At 49.0% G+C, this 17123-nt stretch overlaps 1 protein-coding gene across 1 annotated transcript in view; it reads left to right on the forward strand.

The window, feature by feature from the left end:
* The window catches only part of LOC140723276 (uncharacterized), a 131276-nt gene that overhangs the window by 94734 nt on the left and 19419 nt on the right, over positions 1–17123 (forward strand). The window contains exon 7 of the mRNA XM_073037882.1: positions 817–1014. Coding sequence (XP_072893983.1) covers positions 817–1014 — 198 coding nt within the window. The remainder of the gene's footprint in view (positions 1–816; positions 1015–17123) is intronic.

The raw sequence follows: 17123 nt of genomic DNA on the forward strand, positions 1-17123 counted from the left end.
TGAGCGGTGGACTGACAGGCTGGATTGCGTGTGTCTGTACACTGCCGGGAGACAGTACCATCGACTGCTGGACATTGTCTCTCAGGGTCTTGCACTGTGTATGAGTTTAGGGGGACCGGTGAGAGGCCGAGGGGAGCGGCTGTGAGGGAGAGGCCGAGGGGAAGGGGAGATGGGGAGAGATGGCGGAGAGGGGCCAAGGTGATGGGGAGGGGCCAAGTGGAGTGGGTGACGGGGAATAGCCGAGAGGCTGAGGAGACAGGGAGAGGCCAAGGTGAAAGGGTGACAAGGAGAGGCTGAGGGAAGGAGGAGGAGACAGCAAGAGTCCAAGAGGAGTGGGAGAGGCCAAGGTGTGGGACTAACTGTTATAGGCCGTGGAGAGAGGCAGACAGAGATACTGAGAGGGAGGGGCTGAGGGGTTGGCGAAACAGGGAGAGACGGAGGGGAATGGGGGGGACAGGGAGAGCGAAATGGGGAAAGATGGGGATGGGGTACAGGGAGAGGGGAACAGTGAGAGGCAGAGGGGAAGGGGAGACAGGGAGAGGCCGAGGGGCTGAGGAAATGGAGAGATTTGTGAAAGGGACACTCCAACTGGGGAAGGAAGGAGTGACTGACCGGAGAGTGATTCAGACAGAGAGAGGGACACGTGACAAGATGGATTTGTCAGACAAGGGTTGGAGGTATTAAACAGGAAAGTAGAGGGGAGTATGTGTATTTCCAAAAGGAGATTTGATCAGGAATTAAGCGTTCTGTTCCCTGCCACTAAGTACCTTCCTGATTTGATATAGGACTTACACACGACGTTTCTTCTTATCATAGACTTCCAGTTGACAACAACTCCAGAACCCCCAGGATCAGAGACAAGTGAGCCGAGTCTGGGTTTGACCACCACCCCAGCAGGGTCTGCGAGCTCCGGTACAGATTCCCAGTCGGACACAACTCAGGAAATCCGGATATCAGTGACTGGAGAGCCTGATTCGGGTTTGACCACCCCCCCAGCAGGGTCTACGAGCTCGGGTAACTGTGGTGGGGATCATTGAAGGGAACGATCTTTCTCTCCTTCAGCCCCAAATATTCATCTGGGCTTTGACTGAGAGCAGTGACTGGTCACAGCCATTCACCAGGGAGAGTTGCTGAACAGGGACTGGATGGTTTTGGTATCTCTTCAGATCAGAGACCTCCTTTCCAAATTGTTGTGCCAGTGGCTACCCATCTCAATTCAACTTCCCATTCCCACGTGTCTGTCCAAAGGCTCCTGCACTCACCTGATGAGGCCAGAATCAGGATGGAGGGGCAACACCTCACATTCCTTCTGGGTAGCCTCCATCCTGACGACATGAACATTGATTTCTGTAATTTCTGGTAATTTCTACCCCTACCACTTCTCTCGATCTCCATCCCCACTCTGGTTCCCATCTTGGCCCTTCTCTTCTCCTCACCTGTCCATCATCTCCCTCTGTTCCCCCTCCTCCAATCCTCCACACTTGACTCTCAAATCCTTCTCCTCACATCCCTCTCTATCGGCATTCACTCGGTCTCATCACTCTCGTCATTCCCCCCTTCCCTCCCTTCAGTTGGAGTGTCACTCTCACTGATCTCTCTGCCCAACTCTCCTCACAGTCATCACTCTCTCTTCACTCACCTCATTCCTCCCACTCCAGCATTCCCCCTCTCTCTTCATCCCTCTCTCGTGTGTTTTCACCCATTTCCTTCTGTCCACGTACTGAATTACTCAAATCCCTCTCCGGTCGTTTCTATGTCTCATTAGTCACCGTGTAACTCCTCACAGTCATTCCTCCCTTCCTCTCTATGACCATCCTCCCCTCTCACCTCCATCACTCCTCCCCTCCCTCCTGTGTCACTCAGTCACTCCACCCCTCTGTGCCCTATCATGTTTGAGCAGTGGGCTGACAGGATGGATTGCGTGTGTCTGTACACTGCTGGGAGACAGTACCATCGACTGCTGGACATTGTCTCTCAGGGTCTTGGACTGTGTATGATTTCCTTTTCAAGTGAATATGCTTCTTTGCTCGATATTCTGAACTCTGTTACTCAATGTTTTTGAATGTTTGCTTGCTATTTTGAATGTTTTGTACCTTGTCCCCAGAGGAATGCGGTCTCGTTCGGCTGTATCCATGTATGGTTTGAATGATAATTAAGCTTAATTTGATTTGATTTGTAGAGCTATTGTGATAGGCAAATCACAGTGGGTCCAGGTCCTCGCTCTGGCACGAGTTGATTCTAGTCATGAGTAATTCAGTACGTGGACAGCAGAAAATGGGTGAGAGGGGTGGAGAGAGAGGTGCAATGTGGGAGTGGGGAATGAACAGAGAGGGGTGGAGTGACTGAGAGTGGCACAGGAGGGAGGGGAGGAGTGATGGAGGTGAGAGGGGAAGATGGTCACAGAGGAAGGAAGGAGTTACATGGTGACTGATGAGATATAGAAACGACCGGAGAGGGATTTGAGTAATTCAGTACGTGGACAGAAGGAAATGGGTGAAAACACACAGGAGAGAGGGATGGAGAGAGGTGGGATGCTGGAGTGGGAGGAATGAGGTGAGTGAAGAGAGAGTGATGACAGTGAGGAGAGTTGGGCCGAGAGATCAGTGAGAGTGACACTCCAACTGGAGGGAGGGAAGGAGAGACTGAAAAGAGAGTGATGCAGACAGAGTGAATGCCGAGAGAGGGAGCTGTGAGGAAAGAGATTTGAAAGACAAGGGTAGAGGTATTAAAGACCAAAGGAGAGGGGAGTGTGTGTATTTCAGAGGACAGATTTGACCTGGACTTGAGCCTCCTGTTCCTGCCATTGAGTTCCTTCCTGATTGAATGTAAAACTTGTTTACTACTTTACCCTTCTTTTTGCAGAACCTCTGTTGGACACAACTCAGGAACAATAGACAATAGACAGTAGGTGCAGGTGTAGGCCATTCGGCCCTTCTAGCCAGCACCGCCATTCACTGTGATCATGGCTGATCATACACAATCAGTACCCCGTTCCTGCCCTTTCCCCATATCCCTTGACGCCGCTATCTATAAGAGCTCTATCTAACTCTCTCTTGAAAGCATCCAGAGACTTGGCCTCCACTGCCTTCTGGGGCAGAGCATTCCACATATCCACCACTCTCTGGGTGAAATAAGTTTTTCTGCATCTCTGTTCTGAATGGCCTACCCCTTATTCTTAAACTGTGGCCTCTAGTTCTGGACTCACCCATCAGTGGGAACATGCTTCCTGCCTCCAGCGTGTCCAATCCCTTAATAATCATATGTTTCAATCAGATCCCCTCTCATCCTTCTAAATTCCAGTGTATACAAGCCCAATTGCTCCAATCTTTCAACATATGACAGTCCCGCCATTCCGGGAATTAACCTTGTGAACCTACGCTGCACTCCCTCAATAGCAAGAATGTCCTTCCTCAAATTTGGAGACCAAAACTGCACACAATACTCCAGGTGGGGTCTCAGCAGGGCCCTGTACAGCTGCAGAAGGACGTCTTTACTCCTATACTCAATTCCTATTGTTATAAAGGCCAGCATGCCATTAGCTTTCTTCACTGCCTGCTGTACCTGCATGCTTGCTTTCATTGATTGATGTACAAGAACACCTAGATCTCGTTGTACTTCCCCTTTTCCTAACTTCACTCCATTTAGATAGTAATATGCCTTCCTGTTCTTGCCACCAAAGTGGATAACCTCACATTTATCCACAATAAACTGCATCTGCCATACATTCGCCCACTCACCCAGCCTGTCCAAGTCACCCTGCATTCTCATAATATCCTCCTGACATTTCACACTGCCACCCAGCTTTGTGTCATTGGCAAATTTGCTAATGTTACTTTTAATCCCTTCATCTAAATCTTTAATGTATATTGTAAACAGCTGCGGTCCCAGCACCGAACCTTGCAGTACCCCACTGGTCACAGCCTGCCATTCCGAAAGGGACCCATTAATCACTACACTTTGTTTCCTGTCAGCCAACCAATTTTCAATCCATGTCAGTACTCTGTCCCCAATACCATGTGCCCTAATTTTGCCCACTAATCTCCTATGTGGGACTTTATCAAAAGCTTTCTGGAAGTCCAGGTACACTACATCCACTGGCTCTCCCTTATCCATTTTCATAGTTACATCCTCAAAAAACTCCAGAAGATTAGTCATGCATGATTTTCCCTTCATAAATCCATGCTGACTCGGACTGATCCTTCTACTGCTATCCAAATGTGTTGTAATTTCCTCTTTTATAATTGACTCCAGCATCTTTCCCACCACTGACGTCAGGCTAACCGGTCTATAATTCCCTTTTTTCTCTCTCCCTCCTTGCTTGAAAAGTGGGACAACATTAGCCACCCTCCAATCTGCAGGAACTGTTCCTGAATCTATAGAACATTGGAAAATGATTACCAATGCATCCACGATTTCTAGAGCCACTTCCTTAAGTAACCTGGGATGCAGACCATCAGGTCCCAGGGACTTATCAGCTTTCAGGCTCAACAGTCTATCCAATACTGTTTCTTACCTAATATAAATTTCCTTCAATTCATCCATTACCCTACTTCCTTTGGCCACTACTACATCTGGGAGGTCGTTTGTGTCTTCCCTAGTGAAGACAAATCCAAAGTACCTATTCAACGCATCTGCCACTTCTTTGTTCCCCATAATAAATTCACCCATTTCTGTTTTCAATGACCCAATTTGGGTCTTAATACAAAGATACAAAAATACAAAGGAAGGTAAAGTAGTAAACAAGTTTTACATTCAATCAGGTAGCAACTCAATGGCAGGGACAGGAGTCTCGATCCAGGTCAAATCCGTCCTCTGAAATACACAAACTCCCCTCTCCTTTTCTCTTTAATACCTCTACACGTCTCTCAAATCCCTCTCCTCACATTTCGGCATTCACGCTGTTGGCATCACCAAAGACCAAATGCCAGGGATCGGTGACCGGAGAGCCAGGTCCAGGGTTGACCACCACCCCAGCAGGGTCTGTGAGCTCAGGTACAGATTCCCAGTCAGATAGAACTCAGGGTCCCCAGGTAGCAGCAATGGGAGAACCAGGTCCGGGTTTGCTCACCACCCCAGCAGGGTCTGTGAGCTCAGGTACAGATTCCCAGTCGGATAGAACTCAGGGTCCCCAGGTAGCAGCAATGGGAGAACCAGGTCCGGGTTTGATCACCACCCCAGCAGGGTCTGTGAGCTCAGGTACAGATTCCCAGTCGGATAGAACTCAGGGTCCCCAGGTAGCAGCAATGGGAGAACCAGGTCCGGGTTTGATCACCACCCCAGCAGGGTCTGTGAGCTCAGGTACAGATTCCCAGTCGGATAGAACTCAGGGTCCCCAGGTAGCAGCAATGGGAGAACCAGGTCCGGGTTTGATCACCACCCCAGCAGGGTCTGTGAGCTCGGGTACAGATTCCCAGTCGGATAGAACTCAGGGTCTCCAGGTAGCAGCAATGGGAGAACCAGATCCGGGTTTGATCACCACCCCAGCAGGGTCTGCAAGCTCAGGTACAGATTCCCAGTCGGATAGAACTCAGGGTCCCCAGGTAGCAGCAATGGGAGAAACAGGTCCGGGTTTGATCACCACCCCAGCAGGGTCTGTGAGCTCGGGTACAGATTCCCAGTCGGATAGAACTCAGGGTCCCCAGGTAGCAGCAATGGGAGAACCAGGTCCGGGTTTGATCACCACCCCAGCAGGGTCTGTGAGCTCAGGTACAGATTCCCAGTCGGATAGAACTCAGGGTCCCCAGGTAGCAGCAATGGGAGAACCAGGTCCGGGTTTGATCACCACCCCAGCAGGGTCTGCAAGCTCAGGTACAGATTCCCAGTCGGATAGAACTCAGGGTCCCCAGGTAGCAGCAATGGGAGAACCAGGTCCGGGTTTGATCACCACCCCAGCAGGGTCTGTGAGCTCAGGTACAGATTCCCAGTCGGATAGAACTCAGGGTCCCCAGGTAGCAGCAAAGGGAGAACCAGGTCCGGGTTTGATCACCACCCCAGCAGGGTCTGCGAGCTCAGGTACAGATTCCCAGTCGGATAGAACTCAGGGTCTCCAGGTAGCAGCAATGGGAGAACCAGGTCCGGGTTTGATCACCACCCCAGCAGGGTCTGTGAGCTCAGGTACAGATTCCCAGTCGGATAGAACTCAGGGTCCCCAGGTAGCAGCAATGGGAGAACCAGGTCCGGGTTTGATCACCACCCCAGCAGGGTCTGTGAGCTCAGGTACAGATTCCCAGTCGGATAGAACTCAGGGTCCCCAGGTAGCAGCAATGGGAGAACCAGGTCCGGGTTTGATCACCACCCCAGCAGGGTCTGTGAGCTCAGGTACAGATTCCCAGTCGGATAGAACTCAGGGTCTCCAGGTAGCAGCAATGGGAGAACCAGGTCCGGGTTTGATCACCACCCCAGCAGGGTCTGTGAGCTCAGGTACAGATTCCCAGTCGGATAGAACTCAGGGTCCCCAGGTAGCAGCAATGGGAGAACCAGGTCCGGGTTTGATCACCACCCCAGCAGGGTCTGTGAGCTCAGGTACAGATTCCCAGTCGGATAGAACTCAGGGTCCCCAGGGAGCAGCAATGGGAGAACCAGGTCCGGGTTTGATCACCACCCCAGCAGGGTCTGTGAGCTCAGGTACAGATTCCCAGTCGGATAGAACTCAGGGTCCCCAGGTAGCAGCAATGGGAGAACCAGGTCCGGGTTTGATCACCACCCCAGCAGGGTCTGTGAGCTCAGGTACAGATTCCCAGTCGGATAGAACTCAGGGTCCCCAGGTAGCAGCAATGGGAGAACCAGGTCCGGGTTTGATCACCACCCCAGCAGGGTCTGTGAGCTCGGGTACAGATTCCCAGTCGGATAGAACTCAGGGTCCCCAGGTAGCAGCAATGGGAGAACCAGGTCCGGGTTTGATCACCACCCCAGCAGGGTCTGTGAGCTCAGGTACAGATTCCCAGTCGGATAGAACTCAGGGTCCCCAGGTAGCAGCAATGGGAGAAACAGGTCCGGGTTTGACCACCACCCCAGCAGGGTCTGTTAGCTCAGGTACAGATTCCCAGTCAGACACAACTTGGGAAGCCCAGGAAACAACGACAGGAGAGCCTGGTCTGGGTTTGACCACCAGCCCAGCAGGGTCTCTGAGCTCAGGTATTAATGATGGGGTTTGTGAGGGTCAATGAATAGAACGATCTTTCCCTCCTTTAGTCCTCGATATTCATCTGGACTTTGTCTGAGAGACGTGTCCAGTCACAGAAATTTTGGGAGGGAGAGGTGGTGAATGGTGTCTAGATGGTTTTGGCTTCTTTTCAAATCAGAGATCTCTTTGTCAAATTCTTGTTCCAGTGGCTACCCAATTTAATTCTACTTACCATTCCCTTCTGATATGACTGTCCACGGCCTCCTCTGACTTGATGAGATCACCCCCAGGTTTGAAGAGCAACACCTCATTGTCTGTCAGGGTCACCACCAACCTGATGGCATGAATATCGATTTCTCTTACATCCAGTAAATTCTTCTCCCTCCCACTTCCCTCTTTTTCCACTCCCATTCTGTCTCTCCTCTCAGCCCTTCCCCTCTCCTCATCTGCCCATCTCCTCCCTCTGGTCCCCCTCCTCCATCTATGTAATCCATTGTCCACTGTCCTGTCTCGTTGGATTTCTCCTTCCTCATCCCTTTACCTCTTCCACATATCACCTCCCAGCTTCTCGCATCATCCTGCTCACATTCCCAGACATCTTCTCACTGCCTGGCTTCACCTATCACCTGCCAGCTTGTAGACTCTCCACCTTCTTATTCGGGCTTCTGCCCCTTCCTTTCCAGTCCTGAAGAAGTAACTTGGCCCAAAACTTCGACTGTTTATTCTCCTCCAGAGATGCTGATGGACCTTCAGCATTATCTGTGCATTGTTCTGGATTCCCAGCATCTGGAGAAACGCTCGTCTGTACAACTGCTTGACCCTGTTGTGATGTTTAAGGTCTGTCAATATCAAGTCAAGTCAAATCACTTTTTATTGTCATTTCAACCATAACTGCTGGTACAGTACACAGTGAAAAATGAGACAACGTTTTTCAGGACCATGTTGCTACATGAAACAGTACAAAAACTGCACTGAACTACGTAGAAAACAACACAGAAAAGAACTACACTAGACTACAGACCTACCCAGGACTGCATAAAATGCAGAGAACAGTGCAGGCATTACAATAAATAATAAACAGGACAATAGGCACAGTAGAGGGCAGTAAGTTGGTGTCAGTCCAGACTCTGGGTATTGAGGAGTATGATGGCTTGGGGGTAGAAACTGTTACATAGTCTGGTCGTGAGAGCCTGAATGCTTTGGTGCCTTTTCCCAGATGGCAGGAGGGAGCAGAGTTTTTGTATGAGGGGTGCGTGGGGACTTTCATAATGCTGTTTGCTTTGCGGATGCAGCGTGTGGCGTAAATGCCTGTCATAGCAATAAGAGAGACTCCGATGATCTTCTCAACTGACCTCACTATCCGCTGCAGGGTCTTGCAATGTGAGATGGTGCAATTTCCGAACCAGGCAGTGATGCAGCTGCTCAGGATGCTCTCAATCCAACCCCTGTAGGATGTGATGAGGATGGGGGGTGGGAGATGGACATTCCTCAGCCTTCGCAGAAAGTAGAGACGCTGCTGGGCTTTCTTTGCTGTGGAGCTGGTGTTGAGGGACTAGGTGAGATTCTCCGCCGTGAACACCAAGAAAATTGGGGCTCTTAACGATCTCTACCGAGGAGCCGTCGATATTCAGTGGGGAGTGGTTGCTCCGTGCCCTCCTGAAATCAACAACCATCTCTTTCGTTTTGTTCACATTCAGAGACAGGTTGTTGGCTCTGCACCAGTCCGTTATCCAATGCACCTCCTCTCTGTAGCTGACTCGTCATTCTTGCTGATGAGACCCACCATGGTCGTGTCATCGGCGAACTTGATGATGTGGTTCGAGCTGTGTGTTGCAGCACAGTCGTGGGTCAGCAGAGTGAACAGCAGTGTGATGGTGTTGGAGATGCTGCTCCCGATCCGGACTGACTGAGGTCTCCCAGTCAGGAAGTCTAGTATCCAGTTACAGAGGGAGGTGTTCAGGCCCAGTAGGCTCAGCTTTCCAATCAGTTTCTGACGGAGGATTGTGTTGAATGCTGAACTGAAGTCTATGAACAGCATTCGAACGTACGTGTCAATATCCCATGTCTGTGTTACTTGGTTCCAGACCTGGAGACTTCAACAATGGAACAGTCTACAGGATTGTCTACTGGAGAGCACACCCAGGAACTGTCCTCTGTCCCAGCGGGAGACACATCCTCAGGTACCAAGTCTCATGTCTGTTTGTGTTCATTCAGTCTCTGTCACTCTGTGAGGTTGAACCTCCCATGGACCAGTTCACCTACTGGATGTACAGTGCATTGTGGATAGGGGTGTGAATGATGGAGTCAGTGGTTCCTCTCTCCTGTTTGTTGGGTTGGGTTTGGTGAGTCGTGAGGGATGAGGCTCTGTTGGGGGTTGGAGAGAGTAGGCTGGGAGGAATGAGTGGAGAGGTGTGGAGTGACTGAGTGGTACTGGAGGGAGGGGAGGAGTGATGGAAGTGAGAGGGGAGGATGGTCACAGAGAGGAAGGGAGGATTGACTGTGAGGAGTTACATGGTGACTGATGAGACATAGAAACGACCGGAGTGGGATTTGAGTAATTCAGTACGTGGACAGAAGGAAATGGGTGAAAACACACAGGAGAGAGGGATGGAGAGAGAGGCGGGATGCTGGAGTGGGAGGAATGAGGCGAGTGAAGAGAGAGTGATGACTGTATGAGGAGAGTTGGGCAGAGAGATCAGTGAGAGTGACACTCCAACTAGAGGGAGGGAAGGAGAGACTGAAAAGAGAGTAATGCAGACAGAGTGAATGCCGAGAGGGAGATGTGAGGAGAGGGATTTGAGAGTGAAGATTAGAGGTATTACAGAGCAAAGGATAGGGGAGTGTGTGTATTTCAGTGGACAGATTTGGACGCTGGTGATGGGTGGGGGAATAAATTTTGCTTACTGTAAGGAGACATCGATATTCATACGAATAGGTAGGAGGCTACCCGTATAAGGTGTTGCTCCTCCACATTGAGGGTGGCCTCATCTTGACCCAAGATGCACCTCCACACTTCTGCAACATCTGTTCACAGGTTGTGGTTTTCCATTCCAAGACATCAGAGATGTCCTCATTTAAAGAACAGAGTTTCCCCTCCCTCACCCGCAACTCCTCCATTTCACGTACATCTGCATTCACTCTACCTTCCCACCGTCATAATAGTGATCGTCCTTCTTGTCCTCATCTACCACCCATCAGCCTCCCTCCAGCAAATTATGCTCTGAAACCAGCCATATCCAAAGAGATCAGACCACGAAACATATCTTTACCTTCTCTCCCCCACCACCCCTCTGCTTTTCACAGTGGTCACTTCTTCAACAATTGCCTTGTCCATTTATCCCTCCCCACTAATCTCCCTCCCAGCACTTACCCCTGCAAGTGGCCTAAGTGCTACCCCTGCACCGACACCTCCTCCCTCTTCTCCATTCAGGGCCCCAAACAGGTGAGGCAACACATCAACCGTGAATCTGCTGTCTGTTGTGTCCAGTGTTCCCAGTGTGGCCTCCTCTACAATGGTGAGACCTGTCGTAAGCTGGGGGAACAGCTTCTCGAGCACCTCCGCACTATCCATCATAAGCGGGATTTCCTGATGGCCAAATATTTTAATGACGATTCCCATTCCCGTTCTGACATGTTGATCCATGGTCTCCTCTTGTGCCAAGACGAGGCCACCCTCAAGGTCAAGGAGCAACACATTATATTCCTTCTGTACCCTCTAACCTGCTGGTATGAATATCGATTTCTCCTTCTGCTGAACAAAACTCCCCCCTCCTCCTCCTACTTTCTCTATTCTCCACTCTGACCTTTTATTTCTTCTCACCCAACTGTTACTTACCCCTGGTTCACATCCTCCTCTCCTTTCTCCTATTGTCCACTCTGGTCTCCTATCAGATTCTTTCTTCTCCAGCCCTTGACCTTTTCCACCCACCTGGCTTCACCTATCACCTTCCAGCCAACCTCTCTCTCCTACCCCCACCTTTTAATTCAGGCATCTTCCCCCTTCCCTCTCAGTCCTGAAGAAGTGTCTTGGTCTGAATCATTGAGAGTTTACTCTTTTCCACAGATGTTGCCTAACCTGCTAAATTCCTCCAGCATTTTGTGTGTGTTGCTTTGGATGTCTGGCATCTGCCGATTTCCTGGTGTTTGTTACAGTAATAAACAAGTGCATCGATAATAAATTTAATCTGAACTTTAATCTTTGATGCATCTCCTTTTGAAAATGTCCTCATTGATGGGGCAGATAGAGCCCATGATGGAGCTGGCTGAGTTTACAACCCTCAGCAGCTTTTTCCGATCCTGTGCAGTGGCCCCTCCACACCAGACAGTGATACAACCAGTCAGAATCCTCTCGACGGTATATCTGTAGAAATTTGCTGGAGTCTTTGGTAACAAGGCAAATCTCCTCAATCTCCTAATGAGATATAGCTTCTGGTGTGCCTTCTTCATGATTGTGTCACTGTGTGTTGCCCAGAATAAATCTTCATTAATGTTGATGGAATCTCTCCACCCACCACCTCCGTACCCATTCCAGATTATTTACATCCACTGACCAATTTACATTTATGAAATGTTACTTTGTATCTGTCATAATGAAACATCCTTTGTTCTCTCACGAAAAATTAACCTGTGAGATGTTTCTATTAGAATTGTAATGGTTGGAACACCAATAGACAATTATTCAGAAGATATGGTGTAGGAACATGTAAATCAGTCCAGCAGCCCCATGACAGTGATTGATGGTGTCTGTGGAGTGTTGTACAATAGATGGTCAAGATGGTGTCTGTGGTGTGTTGTACAATAGATGGTCAAGATGGTGTCTGGGGAATGTTGTACAATAGATGGTCAAGATGCTGTCTGGGGAGTGTTGTACAATCGATGATCAAGATGGTGTCTGGGGAGTGTTGTACAATCGATGGTCAAGATGGTGTCTGGGGAGTGTTGTACAATAGATAGTCAAGATGGTGTCCGGGGAGTGTTGTACAATCGATGGTCCAGATGGTGTCTGGGGAGTGTTCTACAACAGTTGGTCAAGATGGTGTCTGGGGAGTGTTGTACAATCGATGGTCAAGATGGTGTCTGGGGAGTGTTGTACAATCGATGGTCAAGATGGTGTCTGGGGAGTGTTGTACAATAGATAGTCAAGATGGTGTCTGGGGAGTGTTGTACAATCGATGGTCAAGATGGTGTCTGGGGAGTGTTCTACAACAGTTGGTCAAGATGGTGTCTGGGGAGTGTTCTACAACAGTTGGTCAAGATGGTGTCTGGGGAGTGTTGTACAATCGATGGTCAAGATGGTGTCTGGGGAGTGTTCTACAACAGTTGGTCAAGATGGTGTCTGGGGAGTGTTCTACAACAGTTGGTCAAGATGGTGTCTGGGGAGTGTTATACAATAGATGGTCAAGATGGTGTCCGGGGAGTGTTGTACAATCGATGGTCAAGATGGTGTCTGGGGAGTGTTGTACCATCGATGGTCAAGATGGTGTCTGTTGAGTGCTGTACAATCGATGGTCAAGGTAATGTCTGAACAGTGTTGTACAATAGATGGTCAAGATGCTGTCTGGGGAGTGTTGTACAATCGATGATCAAGATGGTGTCTGGGGAGTGTTGTACAATCGATGGTCAAGATACTATCTGGGGAGTGTTGTACAATAGATGGTCAAGATGGTGCCTGGCTGAGCTCTCCATCAACATCATGCCTCAGGTTTAGTTGTTTTTATAAGTTTGTAGAGATGGTATTGGGGCAGAGTGGGAAGTTAGTCATCAGCTTAGAGTTTAGGGAGAGGGATGTGGAGGAGACCAGGGCTTTTGAAGATGTCCTCGATGGTGGGGAGGCCAGTGACCATGGTGGAGCTGGTTGAGTTTACAACCCTCAGTAGCTTTTTTCAATCTTGTGCTTTGGTATCTCCATATCAGACTGTGATGCAACCAGTTACAATGATCTCCACAGTACACCTATAGAAATCTGCTGTGTCTTCATTCATAATTTATTATTATAAACTGATTATTATTAGATTATTAAAACACAAAATATTAGAATATTAGAATTACTATGGCAAGAAGTACAGACAGACATTGTTTACCCTTCTTGCTGCCTCAGTAAAGCAGCCAGCGTAATCAAATACCCCACCCTGGACATTCTGTCATCTCCCCCTCCCATCGGGCAGTAGATACAAAAGTCTGAAAGCACCTACCACCAGACTCAAGGACAGCTTCTACCCCCAATGTCATCAGACTCTTGAACAGACATCTTGTACGATAAGAGGATCTGTTCTGGGACCAGTATGTAAGTGTCATTACAAAGAAGGCATGGCAGCTCCTCTACTTTCTGAGAAGTTTGCACAGATTCAGTCTGTCACCTAAAGCTTTGACCAACTTCTATAGATGTGTGGTGGAGAGTATTTCTGACTGGTTGCATGACAGCCTGGTATGGAAACACCAATGCCCAAGATCAGAACAGTAGTGGATGCAGCCCAGTCCATCACAGGAAAAGCCCTCCCCACCATTAAACACATCTACAAGCAGCATCCATCATCAAGGACCCCACCATCCAGTCCATGCTGTCTTCTCACTGCTGCCATCGGGAAGGAGGTACAGGAGCCTTAGCTCCCACACTACCCCTCAAACCATCAGGCTCCTGAACCAGTGTGGATAATGTCAATATTTATCTCAGTGTTTCTTAAATACCCCTAATATATCTGAATCTGCCACCACCCCTGGCAGGACGTCCATGCGCCCAGCACTCTCTGTGTGTAAAAAATATAAAGAAAAAACCTTAGCTTTGAAAATTATGACCCTTGGTATTAGCCACATTCGTCCTGGGGAAAAAATATAGCTGGCTGTCCATTCGATCCATTCCTCTTCCCATCCTTTACACCTTTATCAAGTCCCCTCTCATCCTCCTTCACTCCAGTGATAAAAGCCTGAGCACACTCTCGAAAGCTTCCACATCCTTCCCATAATGAGGTGAGCAGAACCACCCAACCCAGTCTGCCCTGACACACATGGGGAGCAGGGAAACATTGTAAAGGCCACGGTGGGGAGGAAGGGAATGGGGAAGAGTGAAGGAGAATGGAGGGGTAGGAGTGGAAAGACTGGGGTGGAGGGAAGACCAAGGGAAGAGGAAGAAGGGTGGGGAGGAGACATCAGGGGAAGGGAAAGAGGAGGGAGACCGGAGGTGGGGAATGGGATTAATGTCTGGTGTGTGGGATGAAGCGAGGTGATTAGAGGTGTGGGGGGGAAGTCATTCCCTTCTTACCCCTCCCTTCTTTTCACTGTCCCCTCCTCTCTTCCCTTTACGATCTTCACATGCTCATTATGTGTGAGAGGGTGACAGGTCACCTCATTGTAGGAAGGATGTGGAAGCTTCAGAGAGAGTGCAGAATAGATTTACCAGGACAATATCTGGATTAGAGAGCAGGTCTTGTGAAGAGAGGTCGAGTGAGTGCGGGCTTTTTCTTTCGAGTTAAGGAGGATGAGGGGTGATTGATGGAGGTGGACAAGATGGTAAGAGGCATAGATCAAGTGGACAGCCAGACTTTTCCCCAGGGAAGAAGTGGCTAATACCAGGGGGTGTAATTTTAAAATGACTGGAGGAATGTATAGGGTGGATGTCAGAAGTTGTTTTTACATAGAGAGTGGTGGGTGTGTGAAACACCCTGCAAGTGGAGGTGGTACAGACAGAACCCCGAATGTATCTGTCTATACCGCAGGGTGTTCCACACACCCACCACTCTCCATGTAAAGAACTTTACCTCTGACATCCACCCTCTACTTTCCTCCAGTCACTTTAAAATTACACCCCTGCTATTAGTCACTTCTTTCCTGGGAAAAAGTTTGGCTGTCTGCTCGATCTATGCCTTGTACCATCTTGTACACCTCCATCACGTCACCTCTCATCCTCCTTCACTCCAAAGGGAAAAGTCCTCACTCACTCAACCTCTCCCCACAAGATCTGCTCTCTAATTCAGACATCGTCCTGGTAAATCTATTCTGCACTCTCTCTAAAGCTTCCACTTCCTTGCTACAATGAGGTGACTTGAGTCCCTGTATCCCCCCCCCCCCCAAGCTGAACATCGCAAGGGAGTGGGGGGGGGACATTGAGGAGAATGGAGGGGTGAGAGGAGAATGACTGGGGTGGAGGGAAGTGGGAAAGTGGAGAGGAGGGAGAGTGATGGGCAGAGAAAGGGGAGTGAGGAGGAGGGAGGAAAATTAGGACAATAGAGGGAGATTGTAGGTAGGGATGGGAGAGAGGACTGGGATACAAGATGGAGACTGGAGGGAGGAGGGGTGCTGAGAGGGAGCTGTAGACAGTTGTGGGGGTGGTGGGGGGAGAAACAATGCATGCCGGATGGTCCACAGCTCAGGAATTGGTAGTGGGATCATCTAAGGGAACACTGATCCCCATGGTCAGTCCCAGAATTTCATCCCGACCCGTAGCGACGAAGGAGGAGACAGGCGTTCGAACATTCCAGAGGTCTGATTAGCGTAGGGAGCAGAGCACTGCAAATTAAATAAAAGTACAGAAGGGGCAAGCGGGGCGGCCATTGTTGGGAAGTAGGTCAGTGATGAGGGTAGGAGTTGTCAGGCTTTGATAAGAAGAGGCTGAGGCCAAAGAAACAGGTTAAAAGATCTGGTCTTTGTTACCCATCGTACAGTGCAGGCTGGGTGGCAGATATGATAGTGGAATAGAAAGATAGAAATATAGAAAACCTGCAGCACAATACAGGCCCTTTGCCTACAAAGCTGTGCCGAACATGTCCTTACCTTAGAACTACCTAGGATTACCCATAGCCTCTATTTTTTTAAGCTCAATGTACCTATCCAGGAGTCTCTTAAAATACCCTATCGTATCCGTCTCCACCACCGTTGCCGGCAGCCCATTCCACGCACTCACCACTCTCTGCGTAAAAAACTTACCCCTGACATCTCCTTTGTACCTACTTCCAAGTACCTTAAAACTATGCCCTCTCGTGCTAGTCATTTCAGCCCTGGGAAAAAGCCTCTGACTATCCACACGATCAATTCCTCTCATCATCTTATACACCTTTATCAGGTCACCCCTCATCCTCCATCACTCCAAGGAGAAAAGGTCGAGTTCACTCAACCTATTCTCATAAGGCCTGCTCTCCAATCCAGGCAACATCTTTGTAAATCTCCTCTACACCCTTTCTATGGCTTCCACATCTTTCCTGTAGTGAGGTGACCAGAACTGAGCACAGTACTCTAAATGGGGTCTGAGCAGGGTCCTATCTAGCTGCAACATTACCTCTCGGCTTGTAAATTCAATTCCACGATTGATGAAGCCAATACACCATACGCCTTCTTAACCACAGAGTCAACCCGCGCAGATGATTTGAGTATCCTGCGGACTCGGACGCCATGATCCCTCTAATCCTCCACACTGCCAATAGTCTTACCATTAATACCATATTCTGCCATCATATTTCACCTACCGAAATGAACAACTTCACACTTCTCTGGGTTGAACTCCATCTGCCACTTCTCAGCCCAGTTTGGCATCATGTCCAACTGTAACCTCTGACAGTCCTCCACCCTATCCACAACACCTCCACCCTTTGTGGCATCAGCAAATTTACTAACCCATCCCTCTACTTCCCCATCCAGGACATTTATAAAAATCACAAAGTGTAAGGGTCCCAGAACAGATCCCTGAGGCACACCACTGGTCACTGACCTCAATGCAGAATGTGACCCGTCTACAACCACTCTTTGCCTTCTGTTAGCAAAGTAGTTCTGGATCCACAAAGCAATGTCCACTTGGATCCCATACCTCCTTTCGTTCTCAGTAAGCCTTTTTTTTTTATTGGTTTTTTTAAGCATTTTCTACAACACTACAGATAAGAAAAAACCCCAAACCAAAATGAAGAAAATTAATTGTGCAAAAATAAACATACAATAATAATAAAATACAAAAAAGATAATTGAAAAAGCACCCAAATTGAAGTCATGTAAAGTTAGTATCCTCCCCAAGCCCTACAAC

This window comes from Hemitrygon akajei, unplaced genomic scaffold (assembly GCF_048418815.1).
Source record: "Hemitrygon akajei unplaced genomic scaffold, sHemAka1.3 Scf000107, whole genome shotgun sequence".
Taxonomy (NCBI): domain Eukaryota; kingdom Metazoa; phylum Chordata; class Chondrichthyes; order Myliobatiformes; family Dasyatidae; genus Hemitrygon; species Hemitrygon akajei.